Genomic DNA, 25442 nt, shown 5'->3' on the forward strand with positions numbered 1-25442 from the left:
GGCCAGTCTTGGGACTGAGCCCTCAACCTCAGGGGTCTGACGCTGTCTCCAAGCAGATAGTGCTGGAATTGAATTAGAGGATACCCAGCTGGTGTCTGCTGCAGATTGATTGCATACTTGGTGGTGAGGAAAACCCCCGCAAATTTGGTAACTGAATTCTTCAGTGTTGGTGACTGCTGTGGTGTGAGAGCAGAGGAAAAACACGTTGAGTGTGTCGTTTCCACACACAACACCCAACTCCTAAGCCTGGCTTCGGTGGGAGCTGTGACTTCTCCAGGCAAGTCAGGTTGAGGATCTCGAAATTCCCTCTGTTGGACCTGATAATGTTGCTGGCCATTTATAATCCTGACAACGAAGTGATTATGAAAAGACATATTCAGCGCAGTCTTAGTTTGCATTTGTGAGAAGCGGCAAAGAGCAGCAGCGAAAGGCTGGATTTGGATTTTGAAGGCCTGGGAGAGTGGTCCAGCTCTCTCTCTACCCGTGGGATTCCACGCAAGTTACGCATCTGCTCTCAGTGGGTCTCAGCTTCCTCTGCTGTAACGAGGGATAGGAGAGGTTGGATTGGTCGTCTTGGAGGTCTCTTTCCAGCCGTAATGCTCTGTAGTTCCATTTGATTAGATGTTACCTGTTGAACCACACAAATGGACAGATCCCATGCTATGCCGAGATCCCTGCAGACATTTTATAGCACTGATGTAGTAAGAATGCCCCTGCCAGATAGTGACCCAGCTAGGTGTCCTCCTGGTCACCTAAGCCTGGGTATGACTGAGCCAGAAAGCTAAGGATCACCTTCCTCCTTCTAGAGCCTTTCTCAAGCCTGTGGCTTAGAGCTTTTGCACTCTGTGCATCTGCCAACTTTCATTAGCCAAGTGAAGCTCTCTGGGGAGCTGCTATGCATGAGCTGAGCAGAACAACTCTCAGAGCCAGGCTCGGACAGGGCTGCCCCTGTCTCCAGAGCCGGGCCCACCCTGGAGGTCCAGGAGAATGTCAGGCAGTTTCATGAGCCAGCAGGGCGATTAATTAAGGTGAGCCTTCCTTTCCTGAAAAATGCTAGCAAGAAGGAACTGAGAAAGAAAAGAGCTTCCAGTAAGTTTGGGGAAGGGCCCTGTGTTAGGGAGGAATGCGGGGAGTGGGGAAGAGATGACGCTTGGGTATATCGCTGCTTAAATCACCTGCATGATGGGGAGGAAGGAAACGTCATGGATGCACAGGGAACTGGCCTCTCACTATGAAATGCCCCATGTCATTGTTTCCCTTATTAGGTTTGTCTTGCTGACTATTTTAGACTGAGAGTAATGTTAAGTTTGGTTTAAATTCCATCTGCACATGGCCAGGGGGATGGGGGGGGGGAGGTTTGGAAGTGTTTTGGGTTCCAGAGGGAATTCCCTGCAGGATCAAAGAATTCTCTCTAGATTGCCCTCGAAATAGAGTTTAGGGTATAGTTACAGTATGGCAGAGCAAGAAAGGGTAAAATTATCATACTGCAGGTCAAACAAGAATGAGAAAGAAAGTCTGTGCCTTTCGAAAGAAGTCTGACGACAGCTTTGGTTTGACTTCTTAACCAAAGCTTTTAAGCCTAGTTCTGCCTTTATTTTGAAAGGTCAAGAGTTCTAGTCTTTGGATTTGTTATTTTGGGGGGTGGGGAGACAGGAGGTGCACGGAATTGCCACACTCAGAAAAGGGCCACTAAGAGAGGTTTCGAGAACTCTGCCCAGATATTAAGCAGGTACAAGATAGCATTAGGCTAGTGGATTTAAATCTGGGGAGCCTCAGATCACTTGTGGGGCCTGTGACTTGGCAGCTCTTGGGTAGGGTTTCTTCTTATTTCAAAAAGCCCCAGAGATGATTGTAATTCAACCCAATTGTCTGTTGTCACTCCTGTTCCCCTCTCCCCCAGGTCCGAACCCACTGTTAAGAATCACTGTTGGCCGTGTTCTGGACTCTTACTGCCTAAAAAAAGGACCGGCCTGTGAAGTTTCTCCCTGCACGGTAAACAGAAAATCTTAATGCACCTGTAACAGCTGTGCCCCACAGGAGCCTGCTAGGTCTTCAAAACGGGAGAACCGGGGCTTTCCTTTTTTTCTTTTTACTCATTTAAATGCACTCAGAACTGTGCAGACTGTGGGCACTTTAGAAAGAAGCTGAGGTTTGAAAGTCTGTCTTGATTTCGAAAGAAGGGTAAGTCCTCATTCCCAGCCCCAAGGTCTGTTCTGTTGTTAACCAGTCTGTTTCAAACAATATACTTTGTGAGTGGTTAAATATGAAGGGCAATATAATTTTAGATTTATAATTTCACTTTTAAAAATGCTACTTTTACCAACCAGTCTTCAAAATCTGTAAGGGGTCCCTCCCTGCTTCTCAAAATAAAGTCTTAACTCTTGGCAAGTGGCTTTCATGTCCCTCAGTTTGGCGTTCAGAGCTTTCCATGATCTGGCTCCAATGTGGTCCTCTGAACTGGCTGCTCTCACCCCTCCTGCAACCCACCCCGTGACTTCAAGCTGACTGGCCGCCTTACTGCAGCATATTCTTCTCAGTGTTGTAATAACTGCATGGGATTATATCATTAGGATTATGGATGTATCCTGACTTAACTACTCCCCAATTACTGAACATTTTTTTTTTCTTTAGAAACAGGGTCTTGCTCTGTTGCCCAGAATGGAGTGCAGTGGTGCGATCATAGCTCACTGTAACCTCAAATTCCTGGGCTCCAGCGATCCTCCTGCCTCAGCCTCCCAAGTAGCTGGGACTACAGGCAAGTGCCACCACACCTGGCTAATTTTTATTTTCATTTATTAGAGACAGGGACTTGCTATGTTGCTCAGGTTGGTCTCTAATTTCTAGCCTCAAGCAATCCTCCTGCTTCAGCCTCCCAAAGTGCGGGGATTACATGTGTGAGCCACCATGCCCGGCCCTGAACACTTTTGTATTTCCCTTCTCTGTATTTAGCCAGGGAGGGTGCGAGGAATCATGTAGTTCAGTGGCTTTCAGCTCCGGCCAGTCACTGGAATATGGGATTATGGGGGGTGAGAAGGTAGCAGGTGGGGGTGTTAAAAAACTTTTATTGAGTTATAACACACATACTGGAAAGGGCTTGAATTGCAAGTGTGCCAGGATGACTTTTCCCATGCAAAACACTCCACGTAACCAGCACCTGGATCCAGAAACGGGACATTACCAGCAACCCAGAAAGGCTGGGGTAAGGGAGACTTTTAAAAAATTCCCACTTTCGGATCCAGGCGTTTGATATTCTGCTTTCTGGATCTGAGGTAAAGGCCGGGAGTTTGCATTTTTAAGATTCTCCTCAGCGGTTTCCCAGGCACCATGAGACTTGAAGACTAGTGATCCACCACGGGGTTTCAAGGGGTGTCCCTCAGGTACCCCTGGGGAGGTGGGGCGGAGACAGCTGTCAGTGCCGCCTCCCTTCAATCAGAGCCACCTGGGCCTCCTTCTTAGCTGGGGCCCCATCTGTGGATAAAGACAATCCTTCGCAGAAGCTATAATTCTGAAAACCACCTGTATTGGGGCTCAGTCAAAGAAGCAGAGTTACAAGGACAGACACAGACGCAGCCGCATCTGTATCGACGTGGATTTATCACGGGCATTTGACCTTTCGCAACAGTAAGAGCCAGACGAGCAGCCTCTACGAGGCTGTTGTTTGTGCGTCTGATGCTGGCATGTGAAGTTCATAGGACGGGAGGTGGGGGGCATCCAGAACAATCTGGGGCTCACAAGCCTTCACTGGAACCCCGTGAGGATGGACTGAAACTCAGGTCCTGAAACTGAAACCCTTGTTGCCTTTGGTCTGATGAGCACAGATGTCCTGGCTCTTCGCCCTGGAGCTAAACACACACACCGGCCCGGGAGCGGAGAGGCTGAGGAAGGATGGAGAAGAAGGTGGAGCAGTTGCAGGCCCGGCTGGCAGATAAGCGCAAAGTGTGTGTTGCGAAGTGGCTGCTGTTTCCCTTCCTCCTCTGAAATTCCCAAGAATTTCTCTTGTGGTCCACCCCAGTTAGAAAGCTGCAAGACGGGGAATTCTGGGACATGTAGCCCAGCCCAGCCAAGGACACCTGACAGCCACCGCCCCACCTTCCCACCATTGTTCTCATGCTTGTCTGCATGCCGGCACTGGGGGGCGTTTTAGCTTCTCAGGTACCTCTAATGTGCAGTTGAGGCTGAGAAGCACTGGCTGTCAACCGACAAACCGACCTGAACCTCAATATTTTTCCTAACTGGGGTCCCCAGAAGATAAATCCTACTCTCTTTTTGTCTTAAGAGGAGCATTAAAAGGTCTGGTTATTTTTAGTAAGGTCCTAAACTGCTGTTTTTCTCATTACCCTGCCTTCCTCCATCTGTCTGCCCTCTCTTAGCTAACCCAGCCGCAACCCTCCTGCAGTCCTCAGCACAGTGGCTGCGCCTTGAACGGAGCCCTCCCTGCTCATCCTCCTGGTACTAAGTGGATTAAGAGCGCAGTTGGAAGACCCTGGGATCATCTTAATGCCATCAAGCTCATAGTGAACTGAAGACGTGGAAGTTTTCACTATTAAGCTTCTAAATAAAGCATCTCTTCCTCCTAGGCACAGACTAATTAAATGATTATAACACAGCAAACGGTCAGTGAACACTTAACCACTGTGAGACGAGCAGCAGAGCTGGCAAGAGCCAGTGCTGCAGACTCACAGGTGGCTGAGCGGTGGCTGCTGTGTCTCAAGGACGGCTGAAAGAGATGCCATTGTCAGGGCCACTGTAGGAGAGAGGGGCCGCTGTAGGAAAGGAAGTGGGAAAAGAGGGGCGGGGGGACCGGGGCTGGGAAGGGGTCTGGTTCAAGTTCCAACGCTGCACCTAAGTGGCCGTAGAGCCTTCAGCAAGTCATATAACTTTTTAAAAAAAATTGTTTTAGAGACGAGGTCTTGCTCTGTTGCCCAGGCTGTGGTGCAATCATAGCTCACTGCAGCCTCAAACTCCTGGGCTCAGGTGATCCTTCTGCTTCTGCCTCCTGAGTAGCTGGGACTACAGGTGTGTACCACCACGCCTGGCTAATTTTTAAATTTCTCGCTATGTTGCCCAGGTTAGTCTTGAACTCCTGGCTCAAACGATTCTCCCTCCTCAGCCTCCCAAAGTGTGAGATTACAGGCATGAACCACCACACGTGGCCAAGTCATGTAACTTTTCTAAACCTCAACATCAGCCCTACCTCCTGCACCGAAATCAGAGAATAGGCATGAAACAGTATGGGGGGAAGAAAGTTCAAAAGCAGGGACATTTCTGTGTTAGTAGTTCTAATTCTGTTACAGACAACACTGGTGCAAGGTAAAGGTTATCCAGATCAGAGGCCCCCAACCTTTTTGGCACCGGTGATCGGTTTCATGGAAGACAATTTTTCCACAGATGGCGGGGGCAGTGGGGGAGGCAGAGCTCAGGCAGTGATGCGAACCATGGGGAGCGGCTGTAAATACAGATGAAGCTTCCCTTGCTCTAATGCCGCTCACCTCCTGCTGTGTGGCCCAGTTCCTAAGTTTCATGGAAGACAATTTTTCCACAGCCCGAGGTGGGGGAGTAGGGGACGGTGGTGGGGTGGGGGCAGGCGGTGTTCTGTAGCCTGGTTTGTAAGAGGCCCCGGGCTGATCTGTGGCCTGGGAGTTGGGGACCACAGATCTAGATGATAGATTATTTAGACATTTTTCTTTTTCCTATTTATGACATGGTTATTTCTAATGAGGTCTGCTGAAGTGTGAGATTGACACGGTTGATTAAAGTGAGATCTTTGGGATTAACTTCGGATTTGCATTATCTATGCTTTCCCTGTCTTCCCCATTCTACACTCTGTAAGTAACTTTACAGAGAAAGAACCTTTCTAAGAGAAAAGCACAGCTAAAGAATCTTGCATAGCAGCTCTGTGATGTGAAACTGGGGAGGGATCAGGCAGTGCTACACATGTTTACTGGACTATGCTCATGACTCACAGTAGTTTCTCTTTCGAATTAGATTTTAAGCTTCTTGAGGGCAAGGACCGAACCGTGATCCTCTTTGTATCTCTGTCAGCGCATAGGACAGTGCAGCAGAAAGGCTATTGGATGTAGGAATCCAAAGTTCCAGGTTCTAGGTACACCTCTGCCTCTCGAAAGCCATTGCAATCCTCTTAGCCTCAGTTTCCTCCTCTGTAAGGTGGGAATTACCTCATTCATGGGAGTGTCGTGTACTACAAATTAGACAACGTGTGGAAAATTACTTCTGTGACCCAAGACGTGCTGTGCGAGAGGCACAAAATGTGTAAATTTAAGTAGGGAAAAAATAAAGACCAGGGGAGGCTTCGGTAGCCAGAACTCAGAAAAGCTCCATCAACAGGTTCTCTTTCTCCCTCTCATTTTGACTGAGCCGTCAGACAATCCCACTGGTGAACTTCCAGCCAGATTTCCAATTGCCCTCTTAGTGAGAAAAGTGAGACATATTTTATTATAAGACCCCCAAGCCCAAAGTGAAATTATTGAATATTGTAGCTAATATGAACCCCAAGTGGACTCACCAGAAAAAGTTTGTATCGTAAAATAAAGCACAGGCCACACAACACAAAAAGCCGAATAAAGACAAAAGTACTGCATCAGGATGGCGAGGAGGCCGATGCCCTGGGAACCACCACCCAGGCGAAGGGCCAGAACGTTGCCAAGCACCCCAGGGCCCCGCCCTGGGGCCGGCACACCTGCAGCCTCCTCTCCTGCCCTCACTGTCTTCGCTTCCTTGTATTTATTTACAAGTCAGCACCCACGTGTGTATCCTTAGACACTATAGTTCTGTCTTCCCATTTTTTATGTCTTTTAAACTTCTTTTAAGCCACCAGTTTCCCCTCCATCTATTTCTTTTCCTTACAATTGATCTGTTGAAGACTTGCTGTCAAATCTGCGGTTTCTTTCCTACTGTCTGGACTTTGCTCTTGGTGCATGCCAATATGTCCAAATGAGCTCATTTTTAAAGCAAATAATCACCCGTTTAAAAAAACCCTGCATGCCAGCCATGTTCTTAAGGAGGGCACAACCCATGACAATCACTTTCTCATGAGTGTGTGGGCAAAGGGAGCTCTCACAATAGAGGCAATGAGGCAGGGAGAAAAGCGTGATCTGGGGGGAGTTCCCTGTGAACTAGTGATTTATGAAAAAAAATATTTTTACATTTTTGCAACGGGAAGTGACTAGGAAATGCTTCTCCTTAACATCTACTGTAGTTTGCTTTAGTAGGAAACAGATTTGGAATGGGATTTGGCACCATGTTACACTCTAGGGTCCAAGGTTGTATACATTAGGTTTCATCAAAGATGACTGCATGATAGGAACTGGAAGTAACAAAAACCTAAAGAATTTAAACCACTAATCGGACTCACCAAATGTAATAAATATAAATTATAGATGAAAGGAGGGTTACATCTGGCCATTTACTTATGGTTTGGAGCAAGAAATGTAAGCTTTAAAATTTTTCCCTTTTCTAATCTCAGCAGGCAGTCCCACAAGCATCATTAGCATTTGTAAAAGGCTTGACCAAATATTGACTTAATAAAGAGCCCATCCGCTTAATGGTGACCTCTCGACACCCCCAATAAGTCCAGGACCCTAAATTATGTGCTTCAGAGCTACGGAAGCCACACAATGGACAAAAGAAATGAGTAGTATCATATTAGGAGATGGGAGTTCTTTTTTTTTTTAATGATTTTTATTTTTATTTTATTTATGAAGGGGTGGAGGATTGTAAGGAGGGGTGCTCAGTTGCCTTGGTTTTTTTTTTTTCCTAAATTTCCCTCTATTATGCATATTTCTATGCCTTGTTTGTTTTTGTTGAGACAGTCTTACTCTGTGGCCCTGGGTAGAGTATGGTGGTGTCATGGTAGCTCACAGCAACCTCCAACTCCTGGGCTCTAAGCGATCCTCCTGCCTCAGCCTCCCAGGTAGCTGGGATTACAGGGGCGCAACACAATGCCTAGGTGGGTTTTTTTTTTCCTTTCTCTTTGGTAGAGACGGGGTCTCACTCTTGCTCAGGCTAGTTCAAACTCCTGTGCTGAAGCAATCCTCCTGCCTCCGCCTCCCAAGGGGGTGCTAGGAGGGGATTTTTAAAAAACACTTAAAATTCAATATGTGTGAATTAAATATCTGTTTGGATTTGCAGAGGGGAAAAAAGCTCCAGAACAGCTGGATATGATAAAGACTCAGAAGTCAAGGCTCTCTTCAAACCCAACAGACTACCACACTACCTTCAAACTATAACAGTATTAGTTGCACAGACACAAAAACGACCTAAGAGCCATTGGAGGGGAATAAAAGAAATGAGGCAGAGGGCCTAAATGATCACATTCTGGTTTTCTATCCTTATTTCTTTCCTTGGTTCTCCTAGGGATTGTATTTGTGAAAAAAATCAGTTTTGTGAGGTCTCTTCCCTGCTCACATGGGAGAGAGGTGGGGACAAAAAGGGCTGGGGAGGGGAGAAACAGGAGAAGACCGAAGGCACATTTCACAGGTAGACAGACTGGTTTCTTTCCTGGGCTCAGGAGTTTTATAATAAATGTCTGCATGCAAGATCGGGTTCTTGTGCTTATCCTGTAGATGCTAAGAGATTTCCCACCCCGATGTCACGATGCTCTGGGGTATATCCATTATTACGATGTGTGCTTTTAAAATTCCCAGAGCCAAATTAATTTGAATTCCTTTTCACCAAAAAGGCAACTATAATTCAAAAGCTTTTTTTCTTAGTAGTCCTAGTCTACCTTTCTGAAAGATTTGATGCTTCTTGGAATTCCCCCTGCCCGGGCTCTGTGACACCATCACTCTGTTTCAGGTCTCACCACTTGTCCTCTGTGGCTTGTGCTCCTCTTCCAGCCCCCTGCTCTGGGGTTCTAGGAATTCTAATCCCACGGTTCTTCCCTAAGCCCTTTTTCCATCCCTGTCTCCCATCTGAGCCCCCAACCTCGAACCCCTTACGCACCCCTCTGCTCTTGAGATTTCCAACCCCAGCCTCTGATAGCTATGGTGCAATGATGTTCCTGGAGGCCAGGCTGGGTTGGGTCCCAGAAGTGATGTCCAGAACCAGAACCATCCTGGCTCCCAGCTTCTCATTCTGGGCTGGGCCTGGTCTAAGCATGCTACGTGCATTACGGTGTTTAATCCTCATAACACCTCTCTGAAAAAGCACGATTATACCCCTTTTCCACACATCAGAAGGCTTAAGCTCAGACAGGGCAGGCACTAGACAAGGCAAGCTGAGTTGTGAACCTGGCTCCAAGCCTGGCCTGAGCCATCACGCTCTTCTGTCTGAAGCAGATTTTGTCCTCGTGTTTCTGGACATTGGAAGGACCTAAGAGTTTGGGGTTTTCTCCTTTGGTGGCCCAGTGGGAGGACAGATCAGTGGTTCCAACTTCCAGCCCTGCTGTTTCTGCCGTGCAACCTGCCCTGCCCGGGCCGGGCCTCCCCACGGATACCCAGCTTTCCCACAAGGGTCCACTACGGAAGGCAGGTCTTTACTTGGTGCCTCCCTACCCTTCCCAGGCTGGAATGTGGTGGCTCTTCCCAGGACTGTGCCAACTGTGGATGGACCAGGGCCTCAGCTTCCTTCTTGGCAAACTGTGTGCTTCAGTTCACAGGAAACCACTCGACTGATGAGACTAAACACTGCACACAGGGCTGTCAGGGGAAGTCCTTGATCTGGGAGATGCACGGAAGAGAATGGAGACGTGCATGATTCTGTCCTTGGATCAGCAGCATGTTCTTGAGCCGCCCCTCCTGAAGGGGGACCATGGGGCGGCGGAAGCTGTAGGGCTTCAAACCCGCTCTTTGAACCATTTTGAAGTTTTCATGAACACTGTGCCCCCTTTCTCCATAAACCCATGTTCCATTCCACTAACTACTACACAGAAATGGAAACAATGTATTTTGTGGCCTTTTTTCCTAGCTAGTTCTTTTTTTTTTTTTTTTTTTTTTTTTAACTGAGCACCTAATTTTATCAGGCAGGTTTGGAGCACTGGGGAGAAGAATGGGGTTTCAATTATTCATCGTGTCTTTCTCACTCAATGACATTTAGCCTTGAGACGGTTAAGCGTGGGGCTTGGATCCAGCCTGGGCCACTCACTCCCAAGGCCTATACACAAACGGATCACTGGATCCAAAGGACTAGCAGCTCAGATGTGTGCATGTGTGACATTCACCCCACGTGGACGGTGGTGGTGGCAGGAAGTGGGGTGTGACCAAAGAGACGAAGAGACAGAAAGCTCATGAAAACATGTGACAGCCCATCCAGGTCTCATACCCCAAGTCCGTGTCTACACATACAGCCCCCTTCCCGCTGGAAGACAGGGAGTTAAAGATGAAACAGCTCTTGAAACTGAAACCAATTATCCACGGCAATTTATTAAATAACTAAGGTTTCTAGGCCTTGTTAAAATAAATGCTGAGTGTATTTTCTTATCCTCTGACGTCCAGTTCCTCACTTGTCAGCACCTGCTGGCAGCAGCCGGAGTGATCTCACCAATTCTGCTGGATGTGCAAATCAATTTGATTCCCCCCCAAAAGATAAAAATCAGTAAAGTGATTAAGTTGCAATTAAGGCATGTCATTGAAAGCCCAGACAACATGAAAAGGCTGAGGAGGAATTGCCCTGAGGTCCCCACTGCCTTCTTCCTAGCCAAGTTAAATGATTTCCCCCTCCTTCTCCTCCCTGCTCGACTGTATGTGACATTGTGGGTCAATCAACAAGCCTCCTCCTACTTCTCCAAATTCTCTCCTCTTTTGGCTTCCATCATGTTATTCACATGCCAGGTTCCTTTCCTGTCATTCGTGCTGGCTCCCTAACTATTAATCCGTCCATCTGTCCATCCATCCATCCATCCATCCATCCATCCATCTATCCACTCATCCATCCATGTATCCAACCAACAGATGTTTAGTGACCCAATGTGCCAGGCACTGGGAAAAATGACAAAGGATATTTATGTCTGGTTTTACAGTTTAAAAACTGCTTCTATATTATTTCATTAAATTCTCACTGCAACCATATGAGCGGGCTGTTTAGTATCCCCATTTGATACATGAACAAACAGGCTCTGAGAGGATCTGTGATTTATTTAAAACAGCACAGCCAGCAGGTGGCAGGGTCTAGACATGAATTCAGGTTTTCATCCCATTAAGAATTCGTAATGGTACTCTCCTATATTCTGGTCAAGTATAATTTCCCAACTAGTCTCACTGTTCCTAATTAAATGTCATGATCCAGCCAACACATATTTACTGAGACTATGCTAGGCTTTCAGGGATGCAAAGACTAGGTCCCTGCCCTCACAGAGCTTGAGGCCTAGTTGGGGAGACAGACATTAAACACATATGTTCACACAATAAATATTTGTTTTCAACATATGAGGGAGAGCTGATCTAGTTATGAAAATTAGGGAGGTCTTCCAGGAAGCAATCATTTAGATGCATTCTGAAGTCAGAATCATGAAGTGGAGAAAAGCATGTATGTGCAAGGGTCCTGTGGCAGAAAGACTCAATGTGCTGAAATTTTGAAGGCCAACTGGACAGGCACATAGAGAGTGAAAGGGAGCCTGGCACAGGTCGTGGTCCAGCTCACACAAGACTTTGTAGCCATGATGATGTTTACTTTTAGCTTAAGAGCAATGGGAAGCCACAGGTCAAGAGAATGACACGATTAACTCTGATTTTGATTCTGACTCCGGTGAGCAGAATGAGTTGTAGAGGAGCAAGAGTGGAAGCAGGGAGAACAGCTGGAAGGTGCTGGCAGTTGTCCAGGAGAATTGATGGTGGCTTGGACCAGCGCTGTGGTGGTGGAAGTGGACAGAAGAGCCCCACGGGTGCCCCCTGCTCTGCGCTAGCCCGCTTTCTCACTAGACCCTGCCGCCAGAGTGTGCTCACGAATTTGCAGTACACGGAAGCTTGTCCACACGTCAGGGCTCTGCTGGCATCTCCTCTTCCAGGAAAGCTTCTCCAGACAGTGACAGTCCCCTGGGATCTTTCAGAAGTGGTGTGTATCTTCTGCATTGCCCGTTCTCACACCTCATGCTTCTCTAGGGCTGGGCTGTTGTCCGGTCCACTCCTGGGGTTGCCTTCATTTCTCTTGTCTTGCTTCCTCCCTTTGGAAAGTAAATGCTTTGTTGGCATTTGCTGAATGGTATCAATAGGGCTCCTTTGGAAATTACATTTGTACATGATTACTCACGCCGTGTCCCCCCCTAAATTAAACGCTGGTTGCTTAAATCTGTCTTCATGATCTCGGCCTATCAAAACGTATGTCCCAATTTTTCCATTATTTTCTCTAAACTCTTTTCCGTATTTTTCCTAGTAGCAATTTGGGGGGGATGCAGTGGAGGAGTGTGGGGGCAGACCTGTAATTAAACAGGGGCCGTCTGACCAGAATTCCTATACCTTTTAATGGGGTATTTGATTAATCCTTTTCACAGGCACCATTATTCATGCCTTGATGGAATCTCATTTTATAGCTCTTAATACATGGACCCAATTTATCCACATCACATTGTATTCTAATACTTGTCATCCAAGTTATTAGCTATCTCCTTCTCAGTGGAAAATCATCAGCAAGTTTGATTAGCTTATTCCCTGGGGATGGCAGGGGAGATAAGAACAGGCACGGCACAATATGATCCCGGTGGTTCTGCATCCTCAAAAGGAGACTCCCACACAGAATGCATCTGTGGAGTCAGGCTGGCCGGAATAAACTTCTGCCCCATGGGAGACCTATCTAGGCGACCCAGGAGCCTTAGCCACAAAGGACTGACTGCTGTTGTTCCTAGAAGGACTGAGCCTGCATCCTGAGTGGGATCATTTTAATAAAAAATAGTGGGGTTCCTCCCCCTCCTGCTTCCCGACCCCCCTCCCCTGCCCCATGCCCTTCCCGAGAGGCACAGCCCAGAAGCTCCTCTTTACTCCATGACACCACGTCTGCCTTCAATCCCTCTGTCCCTCCTGGGGACCTGGCAGGCCAGGTGATCTAGAAGGAAATGCCCAGTGCTGTGTGTTGCTCTCTTTCCAGCACAGAGTTGGCTCTAAACAGCCAGCCCCGTCTTCCTCTTCTCTGGAACCAAAACTGAGCCTTGGGACTCACAGGTGGCTTCAGCTCTTTCTAAGCAAAGTCACCCCTTGGCCTGAAAGAGGGAAGGGCCCGCAAGACTCCCACAGAGCCTGCAATCTGCCTTCCCCGACCCAAACACCTCTCCTCAATCCAACCAGGCCAAACCCCGTGGCCCCAATGGCCGTGGCCCCTTCATCTTCACACCAGAGCCCTATCGATTACGCTTGTGCTTTTCTGAGCCCGGCAAGAGAAGGATGAAAAGGCTTACTCTTTGCAGTGACGCTCGTCCCTTCCCAAGGTGGAGCCTAATTCCCTTCCCTGCGTGTGTGGGCTGGACTTAGAGACTCATTTCTAATGAGCAGAATAAAGCTCAAGTGACAGTGTGTCGCTTCTGAGACGAGGTCACAAAAGGCATTTGGACTTTCTCCCTCCCTCCGTTGGGGCGTTGGCTTTAAGGGAAGTCAACTGCTATGTTGTGAGCAGCTCTGTGGGGAGGCCGAAGTACTGAGGTGCGGAACTGAGGCCTCCAGCCACCAGCCCTGTGAGCGACCCTCTCGGCAGTGGGCCCTCCGGCTGCAGTTAGGCCTTCAGACAGCTTGACTGCAACCTCCTGACAGGCTCTGAGCCAGCGCCACACAGCCAAGCTGCTCCCAAACCTCTGACCCAGGGAAACTGTGCGAGACAGTAAGCATTTGTTTCTTGTTTTAAGCTGCTAAATGTTGGGGTCATTTCTTATGCAGTGACAGGTTACTCATACACTCCCTACCTCGGGGGAAGGCCTTGGTCCCCTGCTCCTTTTCAATTCCTTTCTTAGGTTCCACTTCATCTCCTCTCCCTGTTCAGGGAGTCCGGTACCCTCTACTGACCCGTCCCTCTGCGTCCACTCAGTCCTCACAGTGTCGAGGACTCCTTCCTGAGGAGGGGGAAGCCCCAAAGCCTGGCTTTGCAGTTGCAGCTCCTCGCCAGCCATGCACAATGACCTCTGGCATTAGCAGAGTCACTTTTTTGCAGAGGGCAGTCTTCCTCAGGCCTTGAGGCTGCCTCTTGTTTCTGAACCTCAGGGCCCAGTGACTTCAGCCAGGCCCACAGCAGCATGAAAAGACTGCCAACAACACGCTCCCTTTTGTATCACATGCTCAGCTCCTGTGCCCTTTTGCTCCCCTGCAGTTTCTGCAAAAGGTCACGTCTCGTTTCAGCTTTGCAATTAAGTGCATCTGACACTAGGCGGGGAATCCAAAACCGAATAAGACGCAATCTGGCTTCAGTGTTGCAAGGTGCGCCGCCATGCTCCACCCCTTCCCAGCTGTGTCTTGCCAGCACAGGCAGCGTCACTACGGAGTGGCAATCTGATTCTCACTCCTCTCGTAGTTATACAGGGCAAATACAGTTTTTGACTATTAAAAACCAAAAATCCAGGTTGCTTTTCCATCTGGTCAAATCCTAGTGATTCTTACAAAATTGATCTCAGTTTGATGGGGCAAGGTCAGACGGTTCTAGATGTCAGTCTCTTGGAAGGCTTGGGAGAGGTCAAATTGCAGTGGGCCTAGGCAGCGGAGTGGACCCCAAAACATTCTCGAAGTGTAGTCCCCAGGCCAACAGCATCAACATCGTCTGGGGACTTGTTAGAAATGCACATTCTTGGGCACCAACCCAGACCTACCGAATCAGAAACCTGGTGGGGGCAGGGAGCGGTAGGGAAAGCAACGTGTTTTATTTAACAAGCCCTCCAGGGGTTCCTGGTGCATGGCTACAGGCTGAGCGTCACTGATTTAAAGGACTAAACATCTAAACCATTCATTCATATGACACTGATTGGATGCCTACCATTAATATTTGCCAGACACTGTGAACTCTGGGGCAATGCGGAGGAACGCCTTCCTTGAGGAATTCACAATCCTCCCTGCCTTGCTTTATTACAAAGCTCGGAAAGAGCGCAGGAATCTTAAGACACTAATCCAAGGAATGGAAATCATTCTTTATATGTAACTTTTCAATGGACAGGAGGCACAACAATTTTTTTTTTCCAGGAATGATCATACTCTCAAAATAGTAACCTTTCTAAAGTAAGTGAATGTGTGGGTTTAATATATCATGTACAGCTGGCTTCGGCTTTTAAGCTTAAAAAAAAAAAAAAGACGTCATTCTACCATGAATGAAATGCAGAATTATTTCAAAGATTCACTTAGGTATGTGTCTGTCTTAATGAACAAACTATTTTGTTTCACCATCTTCCATGAAGTAGGAGTTTCTCCCCTCTTTTTCCATAAGCCTAAATAAGTCATAACAGCTAATACGTGTTGTGTGCTTCCCATGGCTGGGTTTGGGACAGCTCTATATTCATGAATGCATTCAATCCTTCCCTGATCCTATAAGCAGATGTATTAATAGCAAACGTACACAGTGTATACATGAAGAATGGAGTGTGGAAGAGGCAGGAAAAGCAAGTCAGACTCATCTCTTAAACCAAGGCAAATTATCCTCCTGTGCTGTGCTCTCAGCCCTGTTGGGTCATTTGCTTCTCAGTAAAACTACTGATTAATTGGGAAAACATAAAAGGAAATACCACCCTCCCCTAAAAGGTTTCTAGTATGAAACCACTGGCTAAAGCTTGAATTGGGAGATTTATTTTTAAATTTAAAGTTCATGCTAGATTTCCCAATACTGTAGATCTGCCGTCCCCAACCCCCAGGCCGCGGCCTGGCCTGGTACGGATGCGTGGCCTGTTAGAAAACGAGCCACATGTTACTGCCTGAGCTCCACACCCCTGAGTTACTCCATCCCCACCCCGCCCCCTGCCATCCATGGAAAAATTGTCTTCCATGAAACCGACCCCTAGTGCCAAAAAGATTGAGGACCGTTGCCATAGATATTGAAGAGCTGCCTATAAACTTCTTATGGTCACCAGCATTAGTGGCCTATGTAAGAATCTGGCCAATGCTCAACAGATCCTGCTTTGAGAAGATGCTCCACATTTTCTCAGGGTGTCTCAATGATACCCAATGACTGACTATAACGCTATCAGGGCAGATGATTTTACTGTGGTTGGGATGAACTTGAATTGATCCAGCCAAGCCTGGGCCCTTGTGACTGTGGATGCCCAGTTAATCTAGCAGCTGTGGGGATGAAGGATGTGAACTATGGCCACAGAAGAAATCAAAGCTGTCTGGGCAGACCAGACACACACTCAGCCCCTTGGCACGGGCACGAGGCCTGCCCTGGCTAGCTGAGCTAACTCTCCACACAGCCCTATCCTTCATTTACAGGAGTGTCACAGGTCATCCACGTGTTGGCAACTAGATCAGGAGGCCTCTTCTGCCTATTGCATCCTTGGGAATAACCTGGTGGCTTTAGTGATACATAACCAAGAAATCTAAAGTCCATGTGGGTTGTGTAGAAAACCCTGCAGGTATCTTTCAAGCCACATCTAGAGCATGCAACTCGAGGGGAACTAGAATGCATCTCCTTTCCCACTGACTTCCCGGAATCAAGGCTTTTCAGAACAAAAAGTCCAACTTCTATCTATCGTTAATTCAAGGATGCTTACTGGCTTTTGCTGAGACATTGATTTGATTAGTAGCATTCTGTGGAACTACAGACACGAGATGTTGAGCTCACAAATGTGTGCTTCATTTCTTGATTTTGAAATGAGAAATGCACCTATCAAAGGCACACTGGAGGCTGGGAGATTCTGAGAAAGCATTTCATGCATATAAATGGCACATGCGATGGGAAAAATTTGTTTATGGTTACAATCCCAAAGCCAGGGACCACCCCGCTGTGCTCTCCACCCTCGAGAAGTGACGGCTCCACGGGAAACCGCTGGGATTAGACAATCCTGCGTTTGGACACCCATATGCTGTCTCATTTATCTACCTGTGACAGGGACAGTGCTGGAAGAGAATCAAAAGATGACAAATTGCTTCTGGTTTTAAAGGAGCTGTTCAGGCTGGGTGTATGCCCAGGGGGAACCAGGTTTCGTGCCAGGAGCCATCACTTCGCCCCGTTCTAAGGCCACATTTTGGCAAACACCAACCAGCAGATGATTGCTGTCTCCTTTCACCAGAGGATTTAAAGACACTTGCTCTGAAAGCCTGAAATCCAGTCTTTCTGGAGACGTGTGCAGCAGAGAGCAGACCTGCCCACACACTGCAGTGAGGAAGAATGGCGGGCTGAAGCGAGGGTTCCAGATGACAAGGATTTCTCCCATGTTGAGGCAGACAGATAACAGGGAGTGATTTTTGTGGGATTCCCGAGTAGGGAGAGCACAGTATCAGCAAATGACTCTGGCAAAGACTGACTCGTGTGAGATAAGCAGACAAAATTTCTAGGATGCTGGTGACTGGAATCTGCTTTTGTGAACACAGAAGCCCCCAAGCTTCCAACTTCCCCGGGGGCAGGAAGGAGGCACACTGGGAGGTTTAAGAGGGTCCACCTGTGCCCAACCTAGCACTCGACCACCCCTCTGTTCACCAGCCAGTGGTCCAGCCAGGAGCCAAGGCCCCTTAGCACTCTAGCTACGACCCTTGCTGCTTCTTTCCAACTGACACTGCTTCTCTGTGAATGACTATGTCAACCCGCTCAGTCCTCTGGAGATGAGCTGTCCTCTACCGATTCAGTTTGTGTTTCTTCTCTGCAATGTGCTGGAATCCACAAGGCCAAACAAGTCCTCACCATGCTATGCACACAGATGCCAGGCGTTCTTCTGTGTGTTGTAGTTCTATTTGCTTATTTTATCCTCCTGATCACCTTGGAGACAGGGACTATTAGTATTTCCATTTTGTAGATGTGGAAACTGAGGCACAGAGAGAGGAGGGATTGGCTGAAGGTCACATAGCATGTAAGTGGCAGAGCCAAGGTCAAGCCCAGACAGCTTGCTCCCAGGGCCTGGCTCTTCCAGAACCACTCTGCTGTGTCGCTCATAGCACACTCATGCACACACAGCGGCTGCAGCCCACGTGGGCACTGGCTCGCTCAGGCCTTCCTCCTCCTCCAGCCCACCCCTCTGGAATCCAGTGGGTGCCTGTGGCTGGAGTGCAGAGCCTGCATTGTGAAAAGACAGAAGCTCCTCTCCAATACCCTTGTTTGTTTCTAAATTTGGGCCAGGCATCCAAACGTTTATTTTGTGCCTGTTTGTTTTGAACATTCCACCATGTTGCCCGAGACTGCTTCATAGATGGTCCCTCTGTTCTCCTTCTCAGCCAAGCACTTGGCCCCCTCCCCTCACACCTCTCGTCTCTAGCAACACTCTTGTTGCCAGTGACTGATGTTCCCTGTCTAACCTCATTACACATTTCAGCTAAAAACACCTATTTTTCATATGGCAGTGAGTCATATTTATAACATGAGTTACATGCCAAGGCATTTTCAAATTTATCACTTCTAAGAATAACCTTGGTGTATAATCACCAGACCCATTCCACAGATGGGCAGACAGAGGCAGGAGGTCACAGCAAGGTTGCAAAGGAGTCCCAAATTGCAAGGTCTCCTGAGCCACTTACATATAATACCCTTTCCAGCTCGCTTCCTCTCAATTTCCTATTCAATGAACTTATCTGTGGCCTGGGAATGGGAGATGTTATCAAGATCAAGTTGATAACTGTGTCTGTGTTCCAGTTCTCAGAATACTAACGAGCAACTCTAAGCTTCAGTGGCGGGGACATCAATGCTTAGCTTTCTGCCAAAATCCATTCTCATTAGTAGGTTTATATGCATGAAACACATACTTGGAGTTTTTGGTTTGCACAGTTCTCTCATCATCCCTTGCAACTAATCAGAATGCTGGATGGATTTATTCTCATGCAGAACACACCAACTGCCTTAGATGTCTGCTGAAATGACCGTAACTTTTGTTCTGATGGAATCTTCTGGCCAGGAAATGAAAGAGTAGATCAGAACCTATAACCAGACTGAATAATCTTCCTTCAGAGTCAAAATGGTAATTGTAAGACTGGTTTTCAAATAGTTATTATAGAAAGCTCAGATCCCGTGTAAAGAAGATACAAAAAAGCTAGAGGATGTGTTCATTGCATGTAAGTCCCGAATTAGAAACTGTAAATGCTGGAAATTTCAGAAGGTAAATTTGCCTCTTGTAGTGGGCACATATTTTGCTGCCACTGTGCATTCCGCCCCCCCCACCCCCGCCCCCGGTCTCTGTTCATGGAAAATGCACTGGAGGGAGAGTCAGGAGTCCTGAGCTGCAGCCCCAGCTGTGCCGCTGTCAGGTGTGTGGACTTAGGCAAGTTACTGAATTTCTTTGAGCCTCCAAATCTGTGAAACCAGTATCCACCAGTGAACCTTACTGAGTTGTTATGAAAATCAAAATGAGCAAGCTACAGAGAGTGCTTCATAAACAGCAAGATGCTGTAGAAATGCAAGGTACTTCTACAGGTATATGATCAACCTTGAAAGACAGTATTGAGAACAGAAAGCTCTCAACTCTGTTTTTGAAGCAATGATCTTCCAGAGAGACACTGCTGGGAAGTGGCATTTGAGAGTGTGACCATGGAAGACAGTTGACTATTTCGTGTATTCACCACCTCTACCCATGTTTGTCTTTAACTCCTTATCCCATCACCTTGGCCTGTGATCCCCAACCCCTGGACCAGTCCCCACTGCCTACTAGGAACAGGGCCGCACAGCAGGAGGTGAGCAGCAAGCAAAGCTTCATCTGTATTTACAGCTGCTCCCCATCGCCTGCATCACCGCGTAAGCTCCGCCTCCTGTCCGATCAGCAGCGGCATTAGATTCCCGTAGGAGCGCAAACCCTACTGTACACTGTGCATGTGAGGGATCTAGGTTACACGCTCCTTATGCGAATCTAATGCCTGATGATCTGAACTGGAGCTGAGGTGGTGATGCTAGTGCTAGGGAGCGGCTGCAAATACAGATTACCATTAGCAAAGAGGTCTGACTGCACAATAAATGTAACGTGCTTGAACCATTCCGAATCCATCCCCTTCCCCAAATCTGTGGAAAAATTGTCTTCCATGAAACCAGTCCCTGATGCCAAAAATGTCGGGGACTGCTAACCTAGGCAATGCTTGGCACAAACACACCCTGGGTACTCACAAACATGAGACAAATCAAGGAATACCAGCCTAAGGATTTTAGTCCCTCTGGCACAGAAAGTTTGTTCAGGGACAGGAACTGGGGCTGAGAGGGGGAATTTCTGGAAGCCTGAGTGTGCTGTGACCAGAGGGCTCAGACCTAAGGGATTTCCTGGGGCAAGAAGGTCACTCTGCCTGACTGTCCTATTTGCATATCCATTTTACCTCCTCCCAGCCAGCAGGGAATAAAGTAGCTGAAGGGGAATCTGGTGGAAGGCAGATGTGTCTCTGAGTCCCTAAAGAGTGGATCCCTAGAGATTCATAGCCTGGGCATTTTCTTTTTCCTTTTTGCTACCATTAGTTTCAATAGCTGACACCATCTTCACACCGTCAGGAATCCAACAGAATCACGCCCTTTCTATTTTTCCTGCATCAGATTATCGCCTCTAAGACGTTTCTCCTATCCTTGTCCGTGGCTTCCTGCCACCAGCTAAATCTTCTTCCAAACAGCTCATGGCAGTCAGTGTAAAACTGCAGCCTTTAGCAGGACTTGCACTTGGAATTGTCATAAGCGCTTTGTGCAGCAGTCACCAGAAACACACGTGCGCTGCAGAGTCGCTGCCTGGACCAAGATCTGACTGGTGCACGTAGCAGGGAAATGACATTTTGGGCCAGCGAGGAGATGCGATCAGTGGGGGATTTCCCCTTTAAAAACTTACAGCAAAAGCCTGCCTGAGACAATTCAATATTCATAAATGGAAAGCAGAGATGGCATGTCTGTTCCACCAAGAGCAATAGCTATTTATCACAGCAAAGGACTGAAATAGCTGTACGTACAATGCTTTCCCCGGTGCTGTAAATTACGATATACAGAAGATTAAACTTAAGCCTAATGCTACCCCTGAGCTTCAACAGCTGAGTCCTATAAATGGATACCCGTTAAGAGGAGAGAATCTTTTTCCTGGTTACTACTTAAAAGTGTATCACTATTAGAAGCTTGTCTTAAACATAAATTACCAGGAAGCCCGCCCCTAGCTCTGGGTAGACACTTCCTCAGCGCACTAACTCACATGAGCCACATCTAACTGACACAATGACAGACCTGAGACTTGAAGTATTTGCTGTGCGACCTCAGGAGGGATGGCAGAGGCAGATGAGGCGGAGGGGCTTCACAGACCACTGAGGGACCACTCACTTTCAGCCAGTCTGACCTGCGCCCCGGTGGGGGACAGAGAGACCTTTAGAATTAAAAAGATCCTGAATTCCAAACACTTCAAAAGAAAGTTTCTTCTAGTATCTACTGTTTTGTAAGGTATCAAGGAATCCTGATCTAGCACTGAAACCCCAATTTCCCTAGCTAAATTTTACTCTCCAAGCACTTGCTCTCAAAGGGAGGTCTGTGGACCGAAAGCACCAGCATCACCCGGGAGCATGTTAGAAACACAGACCTACTGAAGCAGAATCTGCATTTTATCGACATTCTCGGGGGATGTGTATGCACAGTAAAGTCTGAGAATCAAGGGATAGGTAAGCGAGCAGGAGTCGGCAGGGAGAAGGAGCCCCAGATGTTCTCACTAAAGATTATGACAAATGAAAAATCTGATTTATGAAAACAGGTCCTAGAAGGGGACCTTAGGATTCTGATTTCTTCTTTGTCTAACTCTACTTCAGAATGCTTTCAGGAACTTGAGAGATTTTTACGAGCTGGGAATGAAAGTATCACTCTGAACTTGAGAGATGCCCCAAAGCACCTGGGGGTATAAAATGTAAAACAGTGAATGAGCAAAAAGTTCATGCTTTATAAATTAATCAGGATGCCTCTAATCACCCTGTGAATCAGTAGGCTGAAAATGCACTGCCAGTGTTTTGGCCCATGATTTCAATTCTTTCGTTGTAATTACCAGCTGACTTTAAGTGAGTAAAGTATGCAAAGATCTTTGTGTTGTTTGAGAAGATAGAGATCTTGGATAACGTTAGTCTTTATTTATTTATTTTTCTTTTCTTTACCACAAAATCCTCATGTCTAAACTTTAGTCTTTATTAGAAGAAAAATTATAGTTCAGTATGCATGTTAAAAACTTAATGGCAATTGCTAAATATATTTTAGAGATAAACTTGATTGAGGCCAAGCTAACACAGTAAAAAAACGGGAAGAGGGTAAGGAAAATTTTGCTAATCTAATGGAAGGCAGGAAAGGAGAACAAAGAAGCAAATAAAAAGCAAGGTAAACATAAATGCAAATTAGAAGATAGAAATAAGTCCAAATATATAAAGTAATCACAATAAATGTAAATGGATAAAACTCACCTATTAAAAGACACTATCAGATTGGACTTTTTAAAAAGCCAGCTATATACTGCTTACAAGAGAGACACCTAAAACAAAATGATACAGAAAAGTTGAAAATAAAAGATTGGAAAGAGATAAATGAGGTAAATACATATTGACAAAAAGAAAATTAAATGGCAATATTAATCAAATAAAATAGAACCTCAGGCAAAAGCATTAACAGGCAAAAAGACACCACCACTAACAAGACATGACAGTTAAACTTATATGTACCCGATTGCACAGCCTCAAAATTGTAAAGCAAAAGCTGTCAGAGTTACAAAGAGATTGATGTACTTACAGCCATCATAAAAGATTTAAAACTCCCTTCTCAGAAATTACAGAACGAGCAGACAAAAAATGGAAAGGATATATAAGATTTGAACAAAATAATAAATATATGGAACCCTGTACACAAAAGAGATATTATGCAAATTTTCCAATCACACATGATTTGAACAACAAAATAAACAATAAATATATGGAATCGTACACTCAAAAGAGAGATTATATAAACTTTCCAATCACACATGACACATTTACAAAAACAGATTACACGGTAACTAGTCACAAAGGAAGTTATCATAAGTTATAAAATGGATAACTTTAACATTCTCTGACCACCATAAATTAAACTAGAGATAAAAAATATAATAGTAAAGCCACCCACTCACCACCCTTTACATTTGAAAACTAAAACCACACTCCTAAATTACCCCTTGGCAGGGGTGTAGTGTTTTTCTATGTGTGGCCTAGTTGCTAAGGGACCGGTTAATTTACATGACATTTATCAGGGGTATCACAAGGAACAGGAAACTCCAGGACTGTTATAGCTCCATTATTTTGTACTTTGAACTAAACTCTAAGCCAAAGGGAAGGTGAAGTACCTGACTCCCAGAAGAAAAGAAGGGATGTGCGTGGGTGAATTATGACCTAGTCGTAGGGCACTAGAAGCCACTCTTGGCACATTCCCCAGCCCGTGCCCTGTTCTGCCACACTATACCCATCTCTTTCTGCTCGCCAATGCTCGTTGGATGAAGAGACTGTCCTTGAAGTGTTCCTGGCACCTGGGAAAAGGTGCTATTCAATTGATGTGGCATCTTACAATTAATGGCATCCTGGAATTGAGAAAATACCGCAGTTAACAGTTTGCATGGGACCCTCTGCCTGCTCTTTCACGGGGCCATTCTGAGAATGAGGGGTGAAGGCTGCACAGGACACATGGCGAAATACAGGTCCGTGTGTCTCGGGAGAAGAGAGCGCTTCCCCCAGAAGCACCCCCCAAACAAAACCAGAACCAGATGGATGGTTCCTCTCCTGGACCGTGCTGCCAGCCCAATACAATTCCAGTGAATAATGAATATTCAGTGAATAATAGAACAAATATGAAAAACAAAACCCCAAACAACCTAAAAAAGGATGGAACGCAGGATCATGGCAATACTGAATCAAATTGCATTGATGACAGGTCTGCAAGTCCTGCAGACAAGTGGGGGTGGGGGAAGAAGTAGAAAAATAAGAGAGGACCACAGCTCCTCGGCCTGCGCGCTGGGCGCCCTGGAGGTCAAAACTGTCAGTGTTTTCCTGGCTCACGAACATTACGAGCCACAGCGTGGAGCCGCTCTGGGGCACCCCCTCTGCCTCCGGACCTCCCTACAGGCCCCCAGCCCCTCCCTGCACCACCACCATCACCAGCACCCCCTTCAAAGAGCAGCTGAGGCAAAGGTTGGTGGCGAAGGCTAGATCCACGGGTTTGTCGTAAGAATATGACGAGGGTGGCTCAGCAGAGAAAGTGGCAGAGGAGTTTTTAAAGACCTACTGTCCAGTCCCTGCTCCCTTAAATGCACCGGTGAACCTGATTCCCATACTTGGGGACAGTGTCACCTTCAGGATGACACCCCAGAGCTGACAGTAATGCAGGTGACAAATTAGGGGGTCGGTCAGGGCCCGTGCCCTTCTTAGCAATGGGGATGTGGCAGGGCTTTTGGTTAAGAAGGTTACGTGTGGGCTGGGAGCACCCACTTATAGAGACGAGCAGGAAACCACGGCCACCACGCAAACTAAGCCGCGCCCGTCTTAGAGAAATGCATCACTGGAGAAGACTTGGGAGTTTGAAGAAATAATTCAGGGGAAAAAAAGCAAAGTATCTATACCGCTAATAAACGAACAAATAAACAACAGGGTTAGTCAGAAACCAAACCTTGGACACAAATCCGTAGTTCTAGCATTGTAAAGCAAATTTTTTTCCCTCTGGAAAAAAAATTATCATTCATTCCATGTGAAGTGGGATTCATCATCGTGGAATCTTTTACTCTCATTCGTTCCCCTCGATTTCCATTTTCCCCGGACGTATCTACACAGCGCTCCCCAGTTCGCACTCAGTTCTCAGGAGCGCCCGGCCCTGGCAAGAGAGCAAAGGTCCTGCGTAAACTGTAAACTACAGTGTTTCCTCGAGTGCAGCATGCCAGAAATTGTGAGATGCCACATCAATTTAGCAGCACCTTTGTCCAGGGGGAGAAAAAGAGAAAATCTGCCACAGTAACTATACTTAAGATGGGGAGGGGCATTTAGAGACGTAGGGCTTGGAAGCTTCTTTAGGGATCTGTGGCATCCCCGGACAGGCCTGCCCATGGGTTTCCAGCGTGTCACTTCTGGAGGTAACTGTCCATGAGCCCTGACAAAGAGCTAAGGACAGGCTCCTTGAGAGAAGACCCTGGGAGTCCTACCAGAAGGATAGCTGTGCTGGCAGAGTGTTGCAGCCTAGGCAGGAGTTAGGTCCTAGCATCTGCGTGAGGCGAAATCGTGTATAATCACAACTGCCCATGAACACCCTGCTCCTTAGAAAGGGCAGTGCACGTGGTCTGGGCCATAGTGGACTCTCCCCACGGCCAGTGTCTCCTCCAGGGTTGGAAAAGATCTTTGTTTCTCTGTTCAGACACTGGATGAAGCTGTGTCTAGGGCCACATTATTAGGAAAAAGGAGCATTTTTGTTGTTGT

At 46.9% G+C, this 25442-nt stretch overlaps 1 protein-coding gene across 2 annotated transcripts in view; it reads right to left on the reverse strand.

Annotated features, from left to right (window-relative positions):
- Positions 1-25442, reverse strand: part of ATXN7L1 (ataxin 7-like 1) — a 233765-nt gene that overhangs the window by 115226 nt on the left and 93097 nt on the right. The window contains exon 4 of one of the 2 annotated variants that reach the window (XM_012650372.1): positions 12033-12115. The exons of the other annotated variant lie outside the window; for it this stretch is intronic. Coding sequence (XP_012505826.1) covers positions 12033-12115 — 83 coding nt within the window. Of the gene's footprint in view, positions 1-12032; positions 12116-25442 lie in introns of those variants that run through there. 2 annotated transcript variants of the gene reach the window in all.

Source organism: Propithecus coquereli, unplaced genomic scaffold (genome assembly GCF_000956105.1).
Source record: "Propithecus coquereli isolate 6110/MARCELLA unplaced genomic scaffold, Pcoq_1.0 Scaffold32, whole genome shotgun sequence".
NCBI lineage: Eukaryota > Metazoa > Chordata > Mammalia > Primates > Indriidae > Propithecus > Propithecus coquereli.